The 26,834-nt window shown below is 37.8% G+C and overlaps 1 protein-coding gene across 3 annotated transcripts; it reads right to left on the bottom strand.

Moving 5' to 3' along the window:
- Positions 1-1,956: 1,956 nt before the first annotated feature.
- On the bottom strand, positions 1,957-25,163 carry ncapg2 (non-SMC condensin II complex, subunit G2). 3 transcript variants are annotated; one of them, XM_057824524.1, is made up of 27 exons: positions 25,022-25,134; positions 24,851-24,943; positions 18,368-18,535; positions 18,177-18,291; positions 17,955-18,112; positions 17,734-17,868; positions 17,558-17,652; positions 15,574-15,730; positions 15,351-15,443; positions 15,149-15,265; positions 14,851-15,027; positions 14,625-14,777; positions 9,219-9,441; positions 9,052-9,149; positions 8,804-8,977; positions 4,948-5,018; positions 4,713-4,869; positions 4,466-4,636; positions 4,207-4,317; positions 3,984-4,133; positions 3,803-3,899; positions 3,528-3,727; positions 3,270-3,395; positions 3,014-3,117; positions 2,476-2,576; positions 2,307-2,397; positions 1,957-2,226 (listed from the first exon to the last, which is right to left on the bottom strand). In XM_057824524.1, the coding sequence occupies exons 2-27, from the start codon at positions 24,926-24,928 to the stop codon at positions 2,166-2,168; spliced, it is 3,381 nt and encodes a 1,126-aa protein (XP_057680507.1). In that variant the 5' UTR covers positions 24,929-24,943; positions 25,022-25,134; the 3' UTR covers positions 1,957-2,165. The 3 variants fall into 3 exon arrangements, with proteins under 3 accessions (XP_057680507.1, XP_057680509.1, XP_057680506.1); XM_057824526.1 differs by having other exon boundaries at positions 1,958-2,226; positions 4,466-4,633; positions 24,851-25,163; XM_057824523.1 differs by having other exon boundaries at positions 1,958-2,226; positions 24,851-25,163.
- Positions 25,164-26,834: the final 1,671 nt, after the last annotated feature.

The following is a 26,834-nucleotide window of genomic DNA, read 5'->3' on the forward strand; positions in this document are numbered from 1 at the left end:
GTGATCAGCAAGGCAAATATCTCGGCAGCCTTCTCTGAGATCACCCGTGCTTAAATGCTGCGTTGATGAGCCTGCATTGGATTCAAGTGCCACGCCCCCACGCCCAGCAACAAAACACAATCTAACCAGCAGCAGAATGTGACAATAATTTCATGAAAGTTGCACTGTTTGGACTTTGAGAGGTTTAAAAATTTATTCAGTTCATTCAGAGTTTATTATTATGAATTTATTTTTACTTTCTTACTGTTGGGCTAGTATTATACATGTTTTATTAATTTCACAAATTTAGCACTATTTTGGCCTTTGAGAGCGGAAGGTTTATTCAACTATTGTCTACTAGGGTTTAGTGTACTTTTTCCTATTTTGCAAAGGTAAGCAACAGCCTGACAAAGCCTTGATAGCAATGATTTCACATCCAATTATGTAGCTCTTTGGAAAAAAAAAAAAAAATTAAGAAAAAAAAAATTATATATATATATATATATATATATATATATATATATATATATATATAATCGGGGTGGTATCGGTATGGTATCGGTATCGGCCGATACTGCACAGCCAGGTATCGGTATCGGGGCCAAAAAATGGTATCGGTGCAACACTAATTTTATTTTTTATTTATTTATTTATTTTTTTTTTAATAATTCGGTGGGACAGTAACATGTTTGAAATATCATAATTATTACATTTGAAGTGTTTAAAAACCATTTAATAAAGATTTTATTTTGGGGGGGAAAAAAAGTGAAAAACATGTATTATATGTACAATATCTTTCCAGTGCTAAATCTGAATAAATACTTTGAACACAATTTTTTGTTGTTGTTGTTATGGGTAGGGGGCGCTACTTCGCGGTTTTTCACTGATCGCAGCAGGTTCTGATCCGCATTACCCGGGAAAAATGAGGGATGACTGTAACGTGTTATGTTAACCCCTTTTTTTGTGCCAACAGTAGCTCTACCAATTTCACCAATGAGACGTCGCAACAATAATCACATGACTCCATTATACCATTCAGACTTAAGCTCCCAGTTCTATGATCACATCGGCCTGTTCGATCACTTCGCGACTTTAAAGCACAGTAAAAACATTTGACGCTGCCTTCAACATAACTCGAAAGCGCAGATTTTAAACTCTCTCCCAGTTTGTATTTGGCACCGATTGTCCATGGAAGACTGGAGATATGATCCTTTTAATTTCAGAAACATTCACTATGAAGGAACTATTCACTATTCAACTAATCAAACTAGGAACTTTTTTTTTTTTTACCACTAGAGGGCACTCATGCTCTTTGAACGAACGATGCTTCACTTTTATTTTTATTTTTTTTGTGTCCCTCGCAAGAATTCAATGATTTTTTTCTTATGTCTTGGCTTAATGTGGTTATGTAATCGTACAATATAATAATAGTTCATATAGATAACTTTGTGCAAAAAAAAAAAAAAAAAAATCAAACACTGGAAGCACCTACTCACAATGTTACTCATTACTTGAATTTTCTTTTCTTTTTTTAAACTTTTTAACTTGCACTTCAGTACATTTTTTGGATGACTAATTTTACTTGAGTAATATTATTTTGAGGTAACGCTACTCTTACTTGTGTAAATATTTTTGGCTACTCTACCCATCTCTGTAAATGAATGAATAAAAATATAAATACACATTGGTAACAACCTCACGTAACGCCGTTAGGTTGATTTTTAACCACTTCATAGTATTTGATTCATTGAGTGCCACTTATGGCGAGAGACGTCCAATTCATTTAAACTGGGAAGACTGAAAATGGATTGGACATCTAGCGCTCTCAATGGCAACAGAGTTTAATAAGGGTTAAAAGAAAAAAAAAAAAACATGTTATTCGTGCATAGATGGGCCTAAACATTTCAACTTCCTATCTAGCCACCAACCACTTTTAACTAATTCCCATCTATATCACACCTAAAAGCAACACAGAACACATCAACTAACGTGTTTTTTTGTTTTTGGTTTGTATTTTTTTATTAGCACCCAGCCCAATAGTTTATATATGCATGCAAGAATAAATGTTTTTTATCCATTAGCTGCTATTGACAGCACTAGAAGTGCCACTTCAAATGCCATGGACGTCTAGTAAATCATCTGTAAAATAGGGAAGGAACAATTCTAGAGTGCAGATTTTTTTTCCTTCAGTCTGCCCACTGTGCCAGGATTTCATCCAGCGTCGTCATAGACAATTGGTAAATGACCCTGGAAGGAGGAAATAATACTTTTGCTTCATAAAACAAAATATTAATATCATAACTGAAACATATTTGACATGGGCCTACCCTTGGATATCGTTGTCTGTGTTTGCGTGTGTGCTTATCTGTTGCTGCAAGGTTAGAGCGGCTCTCTTTAAGCACTCATTGGACTGTCCCCCTGGAAAAATACGTATTTTTGTTAAGTACAGTCTACTGAAATTAATACATGATGTATTAATAGCACATTTTGGCCCACCGTGTTTTAGGACCGCCAAGATGTGCACAACAGCTGCCAGTTCAGTGAGAGTGTTGAAGGCATCAGAGTCCAGCGACCTGACAACCTCAGCCAAAAGGGCCCTGAAGGCAACACGCAAGTTTTTTTATTTAACATTTATTCGATCAATTAAAAAATAATAATTGAAACTCTTGTTCTATTAAATCATTGAGATAATAAGTTGCATTTTTGCAAAAAAAGTTTTTTAAAAATGACCATACTGATTTTCAAATGTGAAAAAAAGTTCATTGTTCAGGATGTTATGTTTAAGATAAAATTAAAGATGAATAGCTTGTTTTTTAGAAATGCTAAGAAAATAAACTCACACACTGAGAAGAATGAAAATAATATTTGAGAAACTAATGATTTTTTTATGGCTTTCCTCTTACAGGAATTGTACTTTATCATTTGTTTTCAGTGTCACCCTAATACTGTCTCTGTAATATATTTAATGCTTGTTGTTTTTGTGTTATTCTACAAACTAAAAAAATGAAATTTCATTCTGTCAGGATCTTCCTACCTGGTGACCAGCGCAGACTTGAGGATGACAGACAGCAGGTTGCCGGAAAGCGGAGGCATGTCCTCTTCGGTTTTTGGAGTGATTACCTCTTCAGGGTGCGTCATCTTGGGGGTTATCAACATCATCAGCCAATTCATTGTACTTAGCTTTCTATCTATATATATATAATTAGCCGTTTTGGAATGTGGTTTATCATTGCTGCAAAAAAATTCTCTTTTGGGGATGGGCCTAAAAATGTCCTGACTGCCATGCTTACCTTTGTGAGGGCATATCTGATCTCCACAATGATGATGGCGAAAAGGGTGTCGAAGACCCCACTGAGGTCACAGGCTTGAGCCATTAGCAGGAAGTCATCAAGACCGCTCAAAGCTGACTGGCACATCTAAAAACCAAAATATATCATTCTCAGCCCTGTCGACTACTACTGCATGTAAAGATAAAATGGTACCAAGATTAGATTTCACAAATATCGAGATCAAAGTTCTGATTATGTGATATGCTATATGACATGTACCTGTTTAGCTTCCTCTGGCTGTTTTTTAAGTCTGCGAGCCAAAAGTTCCATGATCTTCTGGAATATGTTCGCTACCACAGCCAGACACTGGGTGGCGGCATCCTGCTCATCTCCTTCTGGCTTGTTGCCATTCATGGAGTAACTTGCCGTCAACTCTTTCAGAACCATCAGAACGGCGGGAAAGCATAAGTAGCCCGATTCTGTTTAAAAAGAAATAAAATTTAAAAACAGCTTAGCGAGAGGACTCCCACACAAACAAAATGTTCAATTTTTACCTGATAGCACTACGAGTGAACACAGGTGCAAAACGTGACCTCTGAAGTTGTCATCGTTCAAACAGAGAACCACGTCCCTGCATACTGTCAGGAATGTCTGATGGATAGGTGGAGACAAAAAGTCAGTTTCTACAATCAAAGTTGTGCCTTCAGTTGAACATTTTCTGCAGCATGCGCTCACCTTGATTATCTCTGCTGCTAACGCTCTCGCCTGATCCACCTCTTCATCGCCGTCTCCCTGGCGACCATCAGCCAGAAAGGGAAGAACCTTCTCCCCCACCCAAACCGCCGTTCCCTCAAGTGATAGAAGGTACTCCCGCCCATCGGAGAGCTAGTGAGAGGTAACGTCCATTTACAAAAGATGACTTTTCTTTCACAGCTTTGAGCACGCGAATGACACTCACGTCGTGTTGCAGGTGTGTGCTGAGGCGGCCATGAAAGGCAAAGGCCTTCAGGGCAATGTCTACGCCGGCTGCGTCCGCAAAGGGAGAGTTGAGGTGAGAGTACAGCCGTGACTGCGGATGAGAATTTATTGTAAATCACACAAAAAAATAACTTGCGTTAGGAGTTTCATGATTTGTTATCATCAATGATTTGATACATACCACAATTAGAGCTAGCAGATATAATTAAAGGACAGTGTTAGTGAATATATGCACACACCTTCCAGTTCCCTAGAAGCACATGGAGGCGCTTTAGTGGGCCCTGACTGAGGGCCAAGACTTTGTTACGCGCTGACCGGTCAAGGAGCAGGTAGTCCAAGTACGCCAACGCTAAGTGTGGCTTGGCTTCCGCTGTTACCTGAATGGTCACCTTCCGCTTAGCATTTTCCTGCTAAATGGGCCACAGTGAAGGGAAGTCATTCAAGTGCCGTTTCCTTGACGACAGATGAATAGATGAATAAACTGACCCCCTGCTCATCAGGCAGAGATTCGGAAAGCCATTCATTGATGAGCTCCAGGACGCTGGCGGTCTTGCCCCAACTGCACATGCAGTCCAGCAGTTGCCCGTACAATGAAGGCGAGGCTGTGGGTTCCATCTTCCTCAGGCGAGAAAGCACAGAATAGCTGGGGGAAATAGCATTCCCACAAAAAATATCAGTGCTTGAGGATGCAGATGGATGTAAGAGTTGGAAGGCAACCCACCTAAATGTTGCTACCGCTTTAGTGGGCATGAAGGAAGCCAGCTGCATGAGGGGCTCCTGGCATCGCTCATCCTGAACAACACAGATTAGATCTATCATGATGAGTTTGGACACATATTAGGTTGTTTATATATATATGCTTGAGGTGGGAACCTCTTTTCACCTCATGATACGATACGCTATACAAAGCTCACGATAACGATCTCACGATATGGTGATACAACGATTATCAATACAATGGTCAGGAAATCATTCTACGATATTCTACAAACAACTAATAAACAGAAAAACAAGCTTCTGCTGTGAATTGGAATGAGTTCATCATTAGTAGACGTCCAATCCATTTGAACTGGGAGGGCTCCCATCCCTCCCATTTCAAACGGATTGAACGTCTATGGCCGTCAAAAGTGATAGCCAATGCCAGGCAATGAGGTCATTGTGGGCCATTTAAGGTCATTTGCCTGTTGATTTTTAGTTACTTCCTGTTGATTTTGGAGGTATTTTATGGGTCACTTCCTGTTTATTTTGAGTTACAGAACAGGAAGTGACCTGGGAATCGCCCAAATGAATAGGCAGTGACTCAAACTCAACAGGAAATGACCTGTAAATACCCTAAATTGAAAATGAACAGGAAGTAACCTATAAATGCCCTGAACATCGGACAGAATGACTGAATGCTCTGGTTTCGAATGAACGGACGTTCCTAGTCTAAATGAATTGGCCGTCGAGCACTGTCAACGCAGCCTTAGAGTTAACTGAGACACTATTGTGGTGAAAGATTTTGGTAGCAACTTGTTGCTTCCTTTTTTAAACATTGACACCTTTTTAAAACGATATCTCGATTCTTGGCAGGAGCATATCGATAACCTTTTGGGATATAAAATATCACGATATATCACCATTTCAAAATTTTGTCACACCCCTAATGCACACTATATAAGGAAAGAATTTTTTTTTTTTTTTTTAAATCACCGTATACTTAAACCATCTAGGCACTTATATCTGTAATGTATAAAATACTCATACAAGTTTACACAAATTTAGCCTCATCAAACATACAGACATCAAACATTGGGTTTCTGGTTGGTAGGGTTCAACAAGCTAAATATAAGACTTTTAAATACTTTAAGACCATAATGAATAAAATTTAAGACCCATTTTACATCAATGCCAGCAAAAAAAAAAATGTACAAAATATTTGAAGGAAAACTGGAGGCCTGGAACTACTTGCAAAGTACAGTATAAGTAGTAGTAGTATAAGTAGTAGTAGTATTATGAGTAGTAGTAGTATAAGCAGTATAAGCATAAGTAGCAGTAGTAGTATAAGTAGTATTAGCATAAGTAGTAGTAGTAGAAGTAGTAGTAGTGTCATACAGTAACGTCAATAGATTTTTAAGACCTTTCAAAATTGTATTTAAGACCTTTTAGGAGAATTTTAAACATTTTAAGGCCTTTTATTCAAATTATTGAATTTAAAACTTTTTTTTTTAATCTCCTGAACCCCCCCCCCCCCAAAGAATTTGACCCCGTGGATACCCTCAAACATATGCACACACAAAACATACATTAGCACCTGCACACTAAATGCGAAAAAAGAACTAGAGGAGGACTCTGGGAGTGCAGTCATCTTCATCCGAAGCAGCCAAATTCAAAGCATCGCCATACTTGGTAGAGTGGGCACTACTTTCACTCATGCAAGTTTGATAATAAACCCTTTATTTGTGCTTGACTTACTTTGAACACAAATATATTTCTGACCTCTGTGACCTTTGACCTCATTACCCCAAAATATAATTACCTCTTCTGTTTTATATAACAAACATATTTTGCAAGTTCGATACCGATCCCTTTATATGTTCTTGAGTTATTTCTAACACAAAGACAAACAAACGACAAACATACGAAACCGAATACATAACCTGTACGCTTCAATGGATGTTCCAACCGCATATTTTTGCACCCGAGTCAGAGTCAACTGATTTTGAGAATCTGCCGATACAGAGGTACCGAAAAAAAATATATACAGTATATATATATATTTTTTCAATTTGAGCAAAAATTCCAAAGATGTTACAGTACAATACTTTTCACAGTATTTCCTCTTCCATTTTTTCCAGGAGTGTTGCGGAGTATAAAACAATATATTTTTGTATCTTTTGGCAATGCCATTGTATTTCAGGATTATTTTATTACTTTTTAGTTCTTAAAAAGTAAAAATATGTATAAATTAGCCCTGAAATGATGGAAAAAATTAATATTGCGATAAATATTACCATAGCACCATACTAACTTTTTGCATTGGTTGCACTGGTGAGCCTAACTTTTTTTCTTAAGGTGCAACAGCACAAATTGTAGGCGCACCCACATTTTTCATTGCATCACCTTTAACGCCATACTTTGAATCACTCTCCATACCATTGAAATGAGTTAGTCCACTAAGATTCACTCACGCTGCCGACAACAGCCTCGAGACAATAAAGATTGACTAAACGATGATTAAGACATTTGTGCCTTTGATCGTAGAGTTACACTATCAAAGCTACAAACCTGTCAATCATCATTAACTTTAACAAGCAAACTCCAGCTGCACTGCTTATCAAGAAAAGCAGCAGGAGGGAGAGTGAGAGGCTGTATGAGCATGAAGCAGAAAAAAACCTATATGGCGGAAAACACTCAGGTGACTTGAAGTTCCGCTCTGAGACCCCCAATTTGGCCAAATTTCAAAATTGTCCTATATACATGTGTGATACATCATTGGAAAGGTTAAAATCTCAATTTTCTGGGAGAAGAAAAAATTTGAACGGGGGGCATTTAAAAATAAATAATAAATGTTTTCATGCCCCTAAACCCTAACTAGAGGTGAGAGCATGAGGGTGCATAATTAAAGACACCATGATTTTAACGAGATATTATCGCGAACTTACCTTGTTTCGATTCAAAAACTCAGTGTAGCATGTCTCACCAAGTGTCAAGACACAGCTGTGAATGGCCACAGCCGGACTTTTGGGGGATTTTATGAGTGAAACACGGTAATATAACAAGGGTCGCAATGCAGAAATCGCGGACATCAAGGAGTGGTCGAGATTTTCTTTTTCAAATATTTACACTTTTTTTTCTATTTTTCTTTGTTTGGATCAATTATCATCTAAAATATACGGGGAAATGAGAGTTACAGAAAAAAAATACAATTAAGCGATAGTTATGAGGTAGATATACATGACCTATTTACAGACACTATTTGTTTAAAAGTTTGAATATGCGAGTGAATAATTTTATAGTTTTTTTTAACTAAATATTAGACATCATTTAATGATTCTAAGCTACAAATGATAGACATTTCAAATAATAAATCTAATTACTTACCTTCTTTCTATGGCTGGGTTGAAAAAGCGGTTGCGCGGTGTCTGTAAACTAGGGTCTCCAGGGTAAAACGGACAAATTAGAAATAGTTCAGGGGCTTAATGCGTCATGAAACTGCTACGGCAGCATGTAGACATATTGTTCTGTTAAACACAACGGTTCTTTAGCCTTGAAATACAGCAGTTTATTTTAGAGAGGGGCCCAAGAGCAGAAACTGCTTTTCCAGCTTTGTGTTTTCCGCCATATACATATTTTTAATTAAAAACCCGATCCTTTTCACCCGATTCCGATCCTCAAAAAAAAAATAGCACTATCAGCCCGATTTCTGTTACGCAATACAACAAAACATGCCAACAAAACAAACACCCAACAAAATGCCTGAGTAAAAACAGAACCACACACACAAACGCAGAAATGAAATACGCGATTATTATTCAGGATATGTAACTAACAAAAAACCGAGAGGGAAACTATGTCAAAGGTGTGCGAATGAGTACCGTGAATGCGATAAAGTATTTGCTCATAACCCCGCCGAACTTGGCGTACACGTGCTTCTGGGTCTCCTCGTTTTGCTGGAGGGCCCTGTCGACGCTCTTCCACAGGACCGCCACAACCTCCAGCAAACTGGCCACCACGTCCTTCTCCAGTTGCAGAGGACTCTCGCCCTCAGGCTGATCAGGAAAAAAAAATTAATCTCAGAGAGAGATTAGTTTGATTTGTAAGAGGTTGTTTCGTCTTTTCTTACTATGCTGTTTTCCTTGTCACTATCATTAATCCCAGTGTTGTCGCCATTGCTTTGAATGCATTTGTTCAGGATGCGGCGAATGGCCAGAATTAACTTCACTGCATTAAAATACATCAGAGTTCTTAAACATCTGCATGTTCTAATGATATCACGTTTAAAAGTCTTACCCATATTATCAGGAGTGGTGTGCATGTCGGCATACATGTAGAACTTCCGGGCTGCGATTGGGCTCATCTCGATGAGGGTGATGCAGCGGCTGCACCACTCAGACGACGTGGCGTCGGTGGGGATGAAGGTGTCAAATAGCAGCTCGGCGAGGCGCTTGGACACAGGTGCCCTGTCAGAGGCCAGGCGGACCACCAGGTGGTCGAGGCTGCACACCTCCCAGAACTGCGGAGGAGTGAGGGGAATGCATCATATATTGCTTTTTCTGTACTTTAATCCAGAATTTTATTCATTTATTTTAAAGAGTTTGGTTGGGTCTGCCTTTAACTGAAAGTGGAAAACCATCCACTTCCTCCAAATTGATGTTAAAAATATTTATTGACAATGAATCCGCAAATGTGCAGTTGCTGAGTGTGTGCCATCTTTTCTATACCAGAAGGTGTCAATAGGTAGCTTAGTATTTTGTTTAGTGATGCATAAGAGGTACAGTGCCTTGCAAAAGTATTCGGCCCCCTTGAATCTTGCAACCTTTCGCCACATTTCAGGCTTCAAACATAAAGATATGAAATTTAATTTTTTTGTCAAGAATCAACGACAAGTGGGACACAATCGTGAAGTGGAACAACATTTATTGGATAATTTAAACTTTTTTAACAAATAAAAAACTGAAAAGTGGGGCGTGCAATATTATTCGGCCCCTTTACTTTCAGTGCAGCAAACTCACTCCAGAAGCTCAGTGAGGATCTCTGAATGATCCAATGTTGTCCTAAATGACCAATGATGATAAATAGAATTCACCTATGTGTAATCAAGTCTCCGTATAAATACACCTGCTCTGTGATAGTCTGAGGGTTCTGTTTAAAGTGCAGAGAGCATTATGAAAACCAAGGAACACACCAGGCAGGTCCGAGATACTATTGTGGAGAAGTTTAAAGCCGGATTTGGATACAAAAAGATTTCCCAAGCTTTAAACATCTCAAGGAGCACTGTGCAAGCCATCATATTGAAATGGAAGGAGCATCAGACCACTGCAAATCTACCAAGACCCGGCCGTCCTTCCAAACTTTCTTCTCAAACAAGGAGAAAACTGATCAGAGATGCAGCCAAGAGGCCCATGATCACTCTGGATGAACTGCAGAGATCTACAGCTGAAGTGGGAGAGTCTGTCCATAGGACAACAATCAGTCGTACACTGCACAAATCTGGCCTTTATGGAAGAGTGGCAAGAAGAAAGCCATTTCTCAAAGATATCCATAAAAAGTCTCGTTTAAAGTTTGCCACAAGCCACCTGGGAGACACACCAAACATGTGGAAGAAGGTGCTCTGGTCAGATGAAACCAAAATTGAACTTTTTGGCCACAATGCAAAATGATATGTTTGGCGTAAAAGCAACACAGCTCATCACCCTGAACACACCATCCCCACTGTCAAACATGGTGGTGGCAGCATCATGGTTTGGGCCTGCTTTTCTTCAGCAGGGACAGGGAAGATGGTTAAAATTGACAGGAAGATGGATGCAGCCAAATACAGGAACATTCTGGAAGAAAACCTGTTGGTATCTGCACAAGACCTGAGACTGGGACGGAGATTTATCTTCCAACAGGACAATGATCCAAAACATAAAGCCAAATCTACAATGGAATGGTTCAAAAATAAACGTATCCAGGTGTTAGAATGGCCAAGTCAAAGCCCAGACCTGAATCCAATCGAGAATCTGTGGAAAGAGCTGAAGACTGCTGTTCACAAACACTCTCCATCCAACCTCACTGAGCTCGAGCTGTTTTGCAAGGAAGAATGGACAAGAATGTCAGTCTCTCGATGTGCAAAACTGATAGAAACATACCCCAAGCGACTTGCAGCTGTAAATGGAGCAAAAGGTGGCGCTACAAAGTACTAACGCAAGGGGGCCGAATAATATTGCACGCCCCACTTTTCAGTTTTTTATTTGTTAAAAAAGTTTAAATTATCCAATAAATTTTGTTCCACTTCACGATTGTGTCCCACTTGTTGTTGATTCTTGACAAAAAATTAAAATTTTATATCTTTATGTTTGAAGCCTGAAATGTGGCGAAAGGTTGCAAGGTTCAAGGGGGCCGAATACTTTTGCAAGGCACTTTAAGTGGCCTGGGAGCTAGCGGCTAGCTAGTGAAACTATACCAGTGACATCGACAGAAAGGTTTTTAAAAAGAAAGATGCTTTAAAATTACTCAAATATGATTTAGACTAATAAGTATTATATCTAAAAGACAAAGACGAAAATTAAAACGGCTGCAGGTATTTTTGCTCTACAAAAGGAAAAGCACAAGCTGTTCTGGATAGGAGAACCATTCAGTTCTATCAGGTCTTTAAGTATGTCTCTTTTCGCACCATAATACATTTCAATGTTGAAACACTGGGTGTAACGGTACACAAAAATCTCGGTTCGGTACGTACTTCGGTTTTGAGGTCACGGTTCGGTTCATTTTCGGTACAGTAAGAAAACAAAATGCAAAATATAAATGTGTTAGTTGTTTATTACACAACTTTCAACAATAGGAACATTAGCCTATACAAAGCTAGAATTCTGCTCAAAAAGTAGCGGGTATTTAAAGATAATCCAACAACAATTTGCCTTTCAGACCCCGCGTATTGGTCAGCTTTCTTTCTGAAAGGAAGAAGAAAAAAGATGTCCTGTGCTAAAGAGAAAAGCAATCCTAGTGACAAAGATTTTAACATGTATTTTACAAATGAAATGCCTCAATGAATCATTTTTTCTTATGAACGGTTTTCAAAAGCTTTATTGGTGGATTTTCTCAAGTTAAAGCACCACAGAGAAATTAATTAAATTTAATTGTGTAAGCAGAATCTGTGTATTATTATTATTATTTAATTACAGGTGTTTTAGCTCATTTCAATTTATTTTGTTTAAATGGGCTATTATTTATTTTATTATGTGTTTATATTTTACAAATGTGATGTAGTATTCATTAATATTGTATATTTTATGTTGTATAACTTTAGTTCCAATGTGAATATTAGTTCCTACTTGTTTTGTTGGGGTAGGACTGTTTTGTATTGAACACTGGGCCGTGTTGGTTATTATTATAGCAGAGAAGACAGCAGTAAATCAACAAAGACAAGTCAACTGCGCACCGATCTTCCACTCAAGAGATCTGATAAACTCAAAAAGTGGGTTACGATTGCATATTAGTTTGAAAATCGAACGGATCTACCGTATTTTTACACGAGTGACTTCCGGTCTGCCCGATTCTAGCTACCGGTAGTAGTATTGACGCAGGAGGGTCGCGTCTTGCGTCAAATAATAAACTCTGCCGCATTTTTCGCGTGCGTCGTGTTGAGATGATTCTGGGACGCGTCTAACACGCGGCCGCACTGCAACTGGTGTGCATCGGCTGATTGACATTAAAGCCCGCGTTTCACTGCGTTCTCGCGGCGGCCACGTTGTCGCGCCGTTGACGTTTCTGGATTATACTGTCCTACCATGTTGGTCCTCATTATAGTAGAGAAAACTGAGTAAATATAATCTACACAAAGAAAATGTAACCCGTTCGACTCACAGCCTCGAAAAGCAAGGGTTACATTACGTCAGAAACTCGTTCAGTACGCCTCCGTTCCGAACCGAGCACCACGTACCGAAACAGTTCAATACAAATACATGTACCGTTACACCCTTATGAAACAGTTTAAATGTAAGCTTTCACTAAACATTTTCTGACTGAATTCACTCACAAAGTAAAGACAGAATAATGAGACCAACTAATAGCCACAAAACAATTACCACAGTGACTACATTGAATGTTAATAAATATTAGGCCTGAACGATATATCGTTTAAACATCGCCATCGCGATGTGCACGTGTGCAATAGTCCCATCGCAAGTACTTGCAATAGTTTTATTTTTTTTAATCCACAAATGTATGTTGCTCCATGCTTTCTGTCCTGAGTTGATCGCTTTAGTGACACTCACACAACCTCCCTGTCCCTCTCCCTCCCTCCCTCTCCTAGGTCTTTGTTCCTCTGCGCACTTGCTTATTAAAGTTAACGATGGTTGTGTTTGATCTTGCCACAGAGGCGGACTTCAATCACACCGCATCTTTCAGTCGTCGTTTAACTTGTTAAGCACGTGTTGCATGAAGGAAGCGTGCGCTGGAATGAATGTGTGTGCGTGGAAACGTTGGGGATAGCCGGTGTTCTGACGAATGGGTATGCTTTGTACACCTGTTGTGTTGTGTCCTGGAAATAAACACTAGAAGTGATTCTGCAGCCAAGGTAGATAAACAGAAGCATTAAATAAAGCAAAGCATTTTTCTACTACAGTACATTATTCTTGTTTAAAAATGATTCGATGATCTGCACGTGTGGTACATGATTGGAAAGCTTAAAATCTCAACTTTCTGGGGGAAGAAAAATTTTTAACAGGAGGGCATTTAAAAAAAAAAAAAAGAAATGTTTTTTAAACAGCAAAACCCTAGCTGGAGGTGAGAGCATGCGAGAGCAGAATTACAGACACCAAGACTTTAACGAGATATTATCGCGTACTTATCTTGTTTCGATCCAAAAGCTCCATGTCGCATGTATCACTGAGTGTCAAGACACAGCTGTGACTGGCCGCAGCTGGATTATTTCATTTTATTTTATGGGTGAAACATGGTACTATAGCAGAAATCGCAGACATCAAGGAGTGGTCGAGATTTTCTTTTTCATATATTTACCCTTTTGAACGTTTTTTTCCCCAATTTTTCTTTTTTCGGGTAAGTTATTTATCATCTATCATAGCAGGGAAAATGCGACCGTAACAAAAAAATACAATTTAGCGAAAGTTATGAGGTAGATATCCGTGACTTTTTTACAGACGCCATATTTTTCATTGTGACATAATTTGTTTAAAAATTGAAAATATGCGAGTGAATCATTTTTTAAAGTTAGCCATATACATTTTGTAAAGCATATTTTAGGGGGAACATTTTGAAAAAAACATGTCCAATATATGTATAATATGTATCTTTTTTCAATGCAAAAAAAAAATAAAAATAAATAAATAAATAAATAAATATATATATATTTTTTTTAATATCGCAATATAATATCGCAATATATTGCAACCCCCCAAAAAATCGCAGCAATAGTTTTTTCCAATATCGTTCAGGCCTAATAAATATTATCCCGCCCACATTAAGGTAGCAAAGAACGGCAGACATTACAATCATAAACATTATGTTGCAACAACAACAAGTAGACTACCGGTAATACGCTCATATTAATGACCACGAATGTCCACAACGAAAGCTAGCTGGCTAATTTGTCTGTAGAGGAGATCGGTCTTTCTATTACTGCAATCGGCCAGTTGAATGATCAATTGGTGCACCTTTAATAGCTAATGATACTCTGAGCACAGGCATTTGGAGTACCTTGGCCGCACGGACCGCCTTGAGCTTGAGAAGCATGTCGACAAAAGCCACGCGGACTTTCTCAGAGCTGTCATGGAGGCTGTTCTTGAACTTAGGGATCAACTTCTCCAGTACAGGATGGCTCAGCACGTTGTCCAGAACCAGGCAGAGATGCTGAAGACAACAACACATTTTAAAGAAGCCCTTTTTAAGGCTAACATTGTCGTATTTCCAAATTAATTCCCACCATGAAAACGGTGCAGCGGACTTCATCGGAGCTGCAATCACTTGCCAGCTCCTTGAACTTTTTTAGGAAGTCAACGATAACCACTGCCGGCAACACCTCCCAGCACCTGGCGAGGATCTTGCAAACGCCCAGAATAGCGTTGCAGCGCACGCTAGGGTTTTCATCAAACAGCAGGACCTTAAAACGGAAAGTTACAGACACGTTATTGAACTTACTAGGTGATTCTTTTCTCAAAATGTATTGAACAAAGACACTAATTTTACATTTAGAGATCACACAGAAAAAAAAAAAGGTTCACCATTAGCATGTCAAGCTGTTTCTGAAGGGCTGATTCAATTTTCTGATCGGGGTCAATGATTGGAAAGGCGTCCGTAAACAGCATTGTGGCATTGACGCGAACTTCAAAATTAGGGACCTGTAAGAAAGAGACGAGAAGAAGATGGACTTGTGGGGCGACGAGATATTTACAACTAAAGTACTATAAGATGTACAATACGCACGCTGAGATGCTTCCAGAGAATGGGTTTGTAGAGGACATTCAGCATCTTTTCCACTGCGGGGTAGATTTTCTTCTTATGGAAATAGAAGATAATCTGCAGGAAGTCAAGGGAAAATAGAAATCATGGCAAACTTATGCAAATGGAAGCCGCTTGCTTGCATTTTAATTCATTTCCCCATCTTTCTCGTCATCGTTTGTAGATTTTTCTGCTCGTTAGTCGTTACCTGTTGGACTTTTCTGAGGACGGGTGACGATCTGTTCAACAGGATGGCACACTTCATGAAGTCCTGTATGCAATCGTTTTCAATCCTCTCTATGAAGTTGCCGCTGGCCTTCTTCCACGCTCGGAAGTAGATCTCCGCCACGTGTGATACAGTCACCCTGGAATGAAATTGTGATGCTGAAAGGAAGGGAATTAACAGCACAACCCTTTTGAAGGTCATAATATATATTATATGTATGGCGGAAACACAGATAAGACTGAAAAAGCAGTTTCTGCTCTTGCACCCCTCTTTAAAATAAACTATTTTAAGCTGTTGTGCTTGATAGAACAATATGTCTATATGCTGCCATAGCAGATTCATGCCGCACTAAGCCTCCGATCCATTTTTAATTTGTCCGTTTTACCCTGAAAACTCCCGTTTACAGACGCTGCGCAACCGCTTGTTTCAACCAAGCCATAAAAAGGAGGTAAGTAATTATATTTATTATTCAAAATGTCTGTCATTTTTAGCTTAGAATCATTAATTGATGTCTAAATTTCAGTTTTAGAAAAAAAAAAAAAAAACAATTTAAAAGAAATATTCGTGTACATATTTTAAACTTTTAAACGGATTACGTCACAATGAAAAATTTGGCGTCTAAAAAAAGTCACGGATATCTACCTCATAACTATCGCTTAATTGTATTTTTTTTGTTACCGTTACATTTCCCCCGATATGTTAGATGATAAATAATCGATCCAAACTAAAAAAGTTGAAAAATAACGTTTAAAAGGGTAACTATATGAAAATCTCAACCACTCCTTGTTGTCTTCGATTTCTGCACCGCGACCCTTGTTATATCACCATGTTTCACCCATAAAATAAAAAAAATCCGGATGTGGCCATTCACAGGTGTGTCTTGACACTCAGTGCTACATGCTACATGGAGTTTTTGGATCGAAACAAGGTAAGTACGCGATAAAATCTCGTTAAAACCGTGGCGTCTTTAATTCTGCTCTCGCGTATTCTCGCCTCCAATTAGGGTTTTGCTGTTTAAAAAGACTTGTTTTTTTAAAAAAATGCCTTCCTGTTCAAAATTTTTGTTCCCCCAGAAAATTGAGATTTTAAGATTTCCAATGATGTATCAACATGCATTCCGGACAATTTTGAAAGTTGGCTAAATTGGGGGTCTCAGAGCGGAACTTCAAGTCACCCGAGTGTTTTCTGCCATATATAATATTTTTAAGCAATTGTCCAGCAACCACCAAAATCATCATCTTCAAATACACAGATGTAAAAATATTCCTAATATTTTAAAACAGCGGTTCTGTAAGTTATGGAAGGTTTGAAACATTAACACTGAATTCAAATTTGCAGAAATAAATGATATAAAAATATAATTCATTGAGAAAGGAGGAAATGAAAATTATCTTAATACTTAGGGGAAAAAATTGAATGCACATTCACTTTAAATACACTAGCAGCACCTGGTGGAAAAACGTATACATAAAAAAATAGTGCTTCAGCCGCCATACTCAGAAAAAAATTGGATTCGCAAGTCAAAGCAACAACAAGAACAGCAAAAATTACCAAATACGGCAGATATATTGAAAACATTAGAAATTAGGTCACTTGAATATCTAATAGTCACCATTAAAACGGGTATCTCAACAGAAAGGATTGTATTAGTTTCTGTGAAGATGAAGATGAAGAATGCTGGATGATTTTTTTAATGGAACTCTGCAGAGAATAGTAAAAGGGGGAAATTAGCCCCATCTGGTGGGCACTTACAAATACTAAAACATTGAAATCCAGAAATTAAAATCTAATGGAAAAAGGAACATGGGATACAAAATTATTAAAGGTTTTGAATGGGATCTTTTTGTGCAACTTTGTCATTTAAGTTTAATTTAACAAACTGAAAACCCTCTAACCAATTCAACATAGCCAAAAGATTAAAAAATAATAATAAAACCACCCTCATAGAGTAGAAGGAGGCTCTCACTTATTGAAAAACTGCATTTTATTTTTGATGGTTCCATGGATCAGTGAGATGAAGTCGACGTGCCAGCTGAAGAGAAACACCATGAACCGCTTGCCCTGTGGTAGCGCGCACACAAGCATAAGCACGGTTATCCTTTCAGCATGTTGTACACAAGTGCGATTGGTGCGAACGCTCACGTCTTCATTTCTCAGGAAGGAAGGACATAGGAAACACTGAACCAGCTGCTCGCCAAGGTGCTTGCCGCTTTCAGACGTGTAGTCCACATTCAGGAGCACCTTATGGAGGCTCCACATTCTTTGGACCTCAGTCCCCTGACAAGACAATTTACAGTAAACGTTACCTAGCAGCATGTTATCATAGATACCCAATGCCATTTTAATTCTTAGCAATTACTGACCGATTTCTTCAAAACAAAGCTTTTCTTCAAAGCAATGACAAAAGCGGTGTGGCCAAACTTATTTTTATCCTTCAGGCCTTTCTTCCACCAAGCCTCACATAGCATTTGGATGTGAAGCAGGACGTTATCCTCCGTCACAGGAAGCGACATCAAAACATCTGGCAGTGAAGACAAAGAAAAATGAATCGACACTAGTATCGAAGTTGAAATTGGCACACCCACCGTGGAGTTGGTGGATGATATTCAGAAGGCCGTCGTAGTTGTCTCCATCTTGAAGGATCTTCAATGACACGGTGGCCACAAGTGTCACACCAGCAACGACGGCCATGACGCATTTCTGGTGGATTGAAGCGAAACTGCAGTTGAACGCTTTCCCGCAGACAAACATAAAAACAATAAAATAATCAACTCACGGGATTAAGAGCAGACTCTACATCCATAGCATCCTCCCACTGTTCTGGTGGCACCTCCAGGAGGACCACCTGAAGGAGAGAGGCCAGTTTTCCCCACAGACCCTCACGCTGATCCCTTGACAATTCTTGCATCACTTCCTCCACGTCAAAAGGATCCGTTCTGACTTTCTGCTTAGCAAATAGCAAGCAATCACAAACATAGAAAAAAAATTCACAATGTTTATGTTTAAATGCTGTCAGTTTAAAATGTCAGCATTTTTTTCCCATTCAGTGGTGACGTTGGTTGTAAAACACTTTGGTTCAACAGCAGTTGTTTTTATAGTACATTACTCTCTAAATATAGTTGAGTACAATTGTCTTAATGTATGTGGATTTTAAATGGCTTTTCTACACAAATTTTCCCTACATTTACAATCTATTGACAATCTTACTTTTTGTTTAAATTAGGGCTGCAGCTATCGAATATTGTAGTTGTCGATTAATCGATGGACTGGTTAGTTCGAATAATCGAGTAATCGGATAAGGCACATGAAAAATTAAAATACCTGAGCTGAGCCCAAAACGGTGTATGTATGTATGTATGTATGTATGTATGTATGTATATATATATATATATATATATATATATATATATATATATATATATATATATATTTTTTTTTTTTTTAAATGAGGATCTATGTAAAACGAAAGAACAATTGGCTAACTTAAATTTAAAAAGTCCGCTAGCTTAAATGCTATAAAATATTTAAAAAAACAACAACAAAAATTCAATGCTCTTAACAAATGGTTCAGACACACATTCCCACAAAATAACGGCTAAATATACCCATACACTAAATTATGAATGCATTAAAAAACATTAGCTCAAACAAAAACTTTGCTTACGTTGGTCTTAACAGGGAGCAGTTGGATTCAGCCATGTGAAAAGAGGCAGACCAGAGGGCAGTGTATCCACTCTTATCAACAAAACTAAATGCAAAGACTTTCAAAATAAACCATTACAACGCCACTTTAATTAAACGAATATTCGAAGCAAAAAAAATTTAATTCGAATATAGTTTTCTAATCGAATACTTGAGTTAATCGATTAATCGTTGCAGCACTTGTTTAAATGGAACAATAGCGTACTGCACGAATGCTATTTTTAGACTGTGACGTCACCATTGTAAACCGGAAGTGGGTCAACATAGAAGTACCCTCGTACTGTATACAACACGTTAGTACTGCTTGTTTTCTGCAGGAAATCTTTCAAAAAAGAACATGCCGAGTAAACACTGCTGCTATGGAACTTGTAGAAACGACTCTAGGCTTTACAACATATGATGGATGTTTTCTTCATACGTTTCCCGAAAACAAAAAAAATGAACAATGGATCAACTTGTGCGGACATCCAAAAGACCAGTTTAACGCTAGCAAGTTGAACCCATTCACCTTCATACGCAGTAAACATTTTGTAGGAGGCCATAGTCCTACAGAGGACGAAGAGGTTAGCCATTTTGATATTTTTACTAGGGCTGTCAAACGATTAAAATTTTTAATTGAGTTAACACAGCTTAAAAATTAATTAATCGTAATTAATCGCAATTCAAACCATCTATAAAATATGCCATATTTTTCTGTTAATTATTGTTGGAATGGAAATATAAGACACAAGACGGATATATACATTCAACATACTGTACATAAGTAATGTATTTGTTTATTATAACAATAAATCAACCAGATGGCATTAACATTATTAACATTCTGTTAAAGCGATCCATGGATAGAAAGACTTGTAGTTCTTAAAAGATAAATGTTAGTACAAGTTATAGAAATTTTATATTAAAGCCCCTCTTAATGTTTTCATTTTAATAAAGTTTGTCAAATTTTCAATCAAAAAAATAAACCAGTAGCTCGCCATTGTTGATGTCAATAATAATTATGGTGCTGAAACCCATAAAATCAGTCGCACCCAAGCGCCAGCAGAGGGCGGCAAAACACCAAAAAACACAAGTAACAAGTGGAAATGACACTTTGCTGTCATTTTAACCTGTTTGAGCGGGGCATGTGCGTTAAATGCGTCAAATATTTTAACGTGATTAATTACAAAAAATTAATTAACGCCCGTTAACGCGATAATTTTGACAGCCCTAATTTTTACTCATTTTTTTAGCGGGGTGTTTTGCCGTGCTGCTTCTGTCTGACAATGAATTACCTGAGAAAAATTCAAATGGTATCTGACTGCCACTGTTGTTACCTTTTCTGTTGTTAAAAAAAAAAAAAAAAACTTTAGTAAGGGAGAAGTGTAAATAAATTATAGAATAAAGATTTGTTATTAATGTAAAAATTAAAAGTGTTCATTGGCTGTCACTGAGTAGCATTTGCGATCGCTACACAAAAATAGCAATGTAAATTACCCCTAACAACGGTCACAGAGTAAGCGAATCAGAGGATATAATATATAAGAAGGACAGGGCATATGGTGGTAAAAGATAAATTGTTGAAACAGGAGAATGTCATTGTAAGGCAATGCACACAAGAAAAAGGTGTCGATAAAAAAGCTACCTCTGGATCAAGTCGGTTCATTTTCCCATCTTTTTCAGCCCTCAACACGCAAGCCATCTCATTAACAGAATATTTGTATATTCTTCCACATCTTTACCTTCTTTAGGTTCATCTCAGTAAATATCTCGTTCGTACACTATTTACATGTATTTAGCATTACCGACAAACGCAAGCTTGACCATCTTAGCAACAGTTGCTAATGTCATGAATATTAATGAGCAAAAGTGACGTGTTGCGTGTGGTACGCCATTGCAACTACCTCACGGTTACTCATTCGCTGCCATTGACAGTGATAGATATCAAATCCATTTTAAACAGGGGTGAAAGTGGCTGTAATTTCTTGCAGGAACTCCCTGATATAAAGGTCCCCACGGGTGGCGGGGGGTTGTCAAACCTTCTAAAACCACAGAAATGCAAATAAAACTTCTTTTGGTAGTTATAACACACAACAAAACACAACAGGTTTTATACACGGATTAGGCTACTGCATTACACTTGCTGTAATAAGGAATACATATTTTCATTCAAAATGGTATTTTTTCAATGATGTGCAAATAACAGTTAACAAAAAACACCATACAGTAACCTATGTTACCCCATCTCCTAATTTTTATTTTCCCCTCATTTCCTCACATCCAAATGCAAAACCACAATTTCAACTACTTAAGATTAAGAACATAGGATGTACAGTACATTAAAATTGAAGATGTAAACATTGACTTTAGTACTGCAACGATTAATCGATTAACTCGAGTATTCGATTAGAAAAAAAAATATTTGAATAAAAATTTGTTGCTTTGAGTATTTGTTTAATTAAAGTGGCGTTGTCTTGGTTTATTTTGAAAGTGTTTGCATGTAGTTTTATTGATTTGGGTGGCAACAGTGAATATGATATAACTCATTTCTCATGGCTGAAACCAGCTGCTCCCTGTTAAGACCAACATTAGCCAAGTTTTTGTTTGAGCAAATTTTTTTTAATGCATTCATGATTTAGTTTATAGGTATACATATTTAACAGTTTTATTCCTATAGGTATATTTAACAGTTTTTTTTTGTGGGAATATGTGTCTGAACCATTTGTTAAGAGTATCGTTTAAAAAAAAAAAAAACTAGCATTTTATAGCATTTAAGCTGGCGGACTTTTTCTGTGTAAGTCAGCCAATTGTTCTTTTGTTGTACATAGATCCTCATTTTTAAAATCTTTTTTATACTGTTTGAGGCGCAGCTCGGGTATTTTAATCTTTCATGTTCCTTATCCGAATACTCGATTATTCGAATAACTAGTCAATCGATTAATCGACTAGTAAAATATTCGATAGCTGCAGCCCTAATTGACTTACATATAATTTTTTTAAAGTAACATACATGAACAAAAATAAGTACAAATGACTTACATTAAACACAGTGAAATGGAATATATTTTGAAAATTATACAAACATTGACTTTTTATATTATAAGGAAATAAATAAGTACCCTTACATAGGTAATTGAACAAAAATAAATCCAAAGTACACATTAACTATATTCCCACATGTACAGTGCCTTGCAAAAGTATTCGGCCCCCTTGAACCTTGCAACCGTTCGCCACATTTCAGGCTTCAAACATAAAGATATAAAATTTTAATTTTTTGTCAAGAATCAACAACAAGTGGGACACAATCGTGAAGTGGAACAAAATTTATTGGATAATTTAAACTTTTTTAACAAATAAACTGAAAAGTGGGGCGTGCAATATTATTCGGCCCCCTTGCGTTAATACTTTGTAGCGCCACCTTTTGCTCCAATTACAGCTGCAAGTCGCTTGGGGTATGTTTCTATCAGTTTTGCACATCGAGAGACTGACATTCTTGCCCATTCTTCCTTGCAAAACAGCTCGAGCTCAGTGAGGTTGGATGGAGAGTGTTTGTGAACAGCAGTCTTCAGCTCTTTCCACAGATTCTCGATTGGATTCAGGTCTGGACTTTGACTTGGCCATTCTAACACCTGGATACGTTTATTTTTGAACCATTCCATTGTAGATTTGGCTTCATGTTTTGGATCATTGTCCTGTTGGAAGATAAATCTCCGTCCCAGTCTCAGGTCTTGTGCAGATACCAACAGGTTTTCCTCCAGAATGTTCCTGTATTTGGCTGCATCCATCTTCCCGCCAATTTTAACCATCTTCCCTGTCCCTGCTGAAGAAAAGCAGGCCCAAACCATGATGCTGCCACCACCATGTTTGACAGTGGGGATGGTGTGTTCAGGGTGATGAGGTGTGTTGCTTTTACGCCAAACATATCGTTTTGCATTGTGGCCAAAAAGTTCAATTTTGGTTTCATCTGACCAGAGCACCTTATTCCACATGTTTGGTGTGTCTCCCAGGTGGCTTGTGGCAAACTTTAAACGAGACTTTTTATGGATATCTTTGAGAAATGGCTTTTTTCTTGCCACTCTTCCATAAAGGCCAGATTTGTGCAGTGTATGACTGATTGTTGTCCTATGGACAGACTCTCCCACCTCAGCTGTAGATCTCTGCAGTTCATCCAGAGTGATCATGGGCATCTTGGCTGCATCTCTGATCAGTTTTCTCCTTGTTTGAGAAGAAAGTTTGGAAGGACGGCCGGGTCTTGGTAGATTTGCAGTGGTCTGATGCTCCTTCCATTTCAATATGATGGCTTGCACAGTGCTCCTTGAGATGTTTAAAGCTTGGGAAATCTTTTTGTATCCAAATCCGGCTTTAAACTTCTCCACAACAGTATCTCGGACCTGCCTGGTGTGTTCCTTGGTTTTCATAATGCTCTCTGCACTTTAAACAGAACCCTGAGACTATCACAAAGCAGGTGCATTTATACGGAGACTTGATTACACACAGGTGGATTCTATTTATCATCATCGGTCATTTAGGACAACATTGGATCATTCAGAGATCCTCGCTGAACTTCTGGAGTGAGTTTGCTGCACTGAAAGTAAAGGGGCCGAATAATATTGCACGCCCCACTTTTCAGTTTTTTATTTGTTAAAAAAGTTTAAATTATCCAATAAATGTTGTTCCACTTCACGATTGTGTCCCACTTGCTGTTGATTCTTGACAAAAAAATTAAATTTCATATCTTTATGTTTGAAGCATGAAATGTGGCGAAAGGTTGCAAGATTCAAGGGGGCCGAATACTTTTGCAAGGCACTGTATCACATGAGACAAGCATTGCTGGACCCCATTGCAGCGTGTAATTCTATAATTTATGATACAAATTAGAGAAAATATATACAAATTAAGAGCCCCATAAAGCTTTCAAATTAAAAAAAAAAAAAAAAAAAAAAAATTCTGAATTTTATGTTTATTATTTGCAGGGTCAGGCCTTGTAGGTTAATATGTAAGATGTTCTAAACCTCCCCATCAGAGCAAATAAAATAAGCCCCTTCAACTCTTTCCTTTCTCTTCAAGATTTGATCAATTTCCCGTTGCATTGCCCTTTTTAATGGCATTAATTCAACAAGCTTGTTGTTTTTTTCTTTATTTTTCCCATTCTCTTTTGTTTTTTCATTGCAAGCAAAATAAATGAAGATATTACAATCAAAGCATTTGAAATTGCAATCATTTTCTGGGAGAAATTGAGCATTATCTGACAGAATTGCAGGGGTGCCAATACTTTTGGCAGCACTGTATTTTTTGTACCATTGACGCCCATAGATGTCCAATCCATTTCGACTCTAAGGGAAGCTCATCTAATTCCAAAGGGATTGGACGTCTATCGCCGTCAGTGGGAGTCAGTGCTAATTTATGAGCTAATATTACAGCCGTTTGAGCAGGAAAGTTGCTGAGAAGTTTATTAGTTTAAATATTGTATGTTGCAGTATACAAAAGTTACGTGGTCAGTGTAAAAACAGCTCATGTTTAATTAATGAAACTCTTGTTCGTCTAGCACCGGAAATACAATAAATTAAAGATAACTTACGTGAAGTTGGACGAACTGAAGGAAATCGTCCACATTTTCCTTACAAACGGATTCCAAGAAAGCCTCACGCTTGGACATGTTGTCGCTTTTAAGCTGACGAGAAAAGAAGTACTTTACGGTCCAAACAAACACGACTCCCAGACAAAACAATGAAATGAACTATTTACTAACAAATTATTCTCCGGCAATATCGTCTCGTAGTTCTAATACACTAGAACGCGCTGTTATAATCGTCTTTTGTGAGGTAATTTATCGAGAATTCGTTGAGTTAGCGTATTGACAGCACTCCATTCCAGCTACTCTGAACCCGCTCAAATTTATACTACCGTTTACGTAAAGCGTCATTGCTACGTCACAGACATGCAGTTATTAATTTCTGCCACTTGATGGCGACCTCGTCCAACGTATGTTCCTTTAATGAATATTCGAAAGTTGTCCCTGGGTTACGACAGATTTGTCAATATCATTATCTTCAATCAAAGGCGTAGGCTTGGTCTCAACATTGGTAGTGATGATATAACAGCAGAACCTGCATGTTTTTGCTGGGGACGGGACATTGATAAGATCAAACAGATTGGGTGAATGGGGTTCAGAGCAACATTTCTCACGAATATGAACCTAATTAATTGATAGGCTAAATGATCAATACAAAATACATCTGTATTGACTTATACTTTCATATGTATTCGTTCGGGTGATACACCGTTCGATTATACCTTTGTTTTCCAAAACTACTAAAGAAAGAGTTTGAAAACTTCCACAATAAATGTTGGATTTAATTAGAAAAATTATATTTCAATATTTAAAAATAACTCAATAAATACAAACTTGTTAATAATCTTTTAACTATCCAGGAATGCGAAAAATAAACATTTGCCTTAAGACCACTCAACATTGTTGAGAAATTAATGACATATATAATATGTAAATGTATAAATTAAATATACCTGAAAAAACCGAGTCAGGGAATCACAAAAATAAATAAAAATACACCCTTCCTTTCATGTAAGACACTACTGCTTTTGTCCACAAGCAAAGCCAAACTCAACAAAAAAAATGAAACCTCCTTTGGGTTCTTTAAAACCACATAAATAATATAAAAATGAAAATTAGGGTGAAAGGGATAAACCTCGGTTCACTACATTTCTCACTGTTTAAATAACGTTCACAGTAGAAAACACATACAGGAGGACACTTCTCTCTAAGCGGCTTCCTATTCAAGTTTTGCAGGTTAGCAAATTCACACAGTTTAATGTTGTGCTAACGCTGATACAGGTCGAACTTTAAGTAGGAAAATTAGTGGTGTGTTCCCAACCTCCACAACATTGACGTCCCATTACAATAGTTATAGTGGCTGCAGCTGGTGCTGGCCCCCCAAAAAACCTTCTAATATCCCTCCTCTTCGAAGGGGGTGGAGGAGGCGGCATGGGGCTGTGAGTGTGCGCGTGTGTGTGAGAGGGTCGTGTCAAATCATCAGCCAGTCAAACATGCATTTGAAGGGGGAAACTGACTGGCACACCCAGCAGTGAAAAGGGGTAAATGTAAGTCTGAACATAATGAAAATAATTCACTTAATAATGGTAGGGTAAAATCTATCCTTACAACATATGGAGAGACAATCTAAATTACTTATATAACCAAAGTCATTATATAATGCAAATAAGGTTGCTTAAAAGTTGGTGGGGACAATATGAGCATCCTGAAAAGTTGCTAGTGTTATGTCCCTACCGTCCCTATGCAAACCTACGCCCTTGTCTTCAATATAAATATTATGGTATCAAGTATTTTGTAACTGTACGACATACCATTTTAAAGATATTCAAAACCATACTTTTCTTAACCCTTGTGATCTGTTCAAAATCAGCCCACTTTTTTCCTAGTGGAGAGCAAGGGCATAGGTTTGGTCTCAATATTGGTAGGGACGATATAACAGCATAACCTGCATGTATACTTTTTGCTCGGGATGGAACATTAATAAGACAAA

This window comes from Corythoichthys intestinalis, chromosome 20, assembly GCF_030265065.1.
Source record: "Corythoichthys intestinalis isolate RoL2023-P3 chromosome 20, ASM3026506v1, whole genome shotgun sequence".
In the NCBI taxonomy this organism is placed as follows: Eukaryota; Metazoa; Chordata; class Actinopteri; order Syngnathiformes; family Syngnathidae; genus Corythoichthys; species Corythoichthys intestinalis.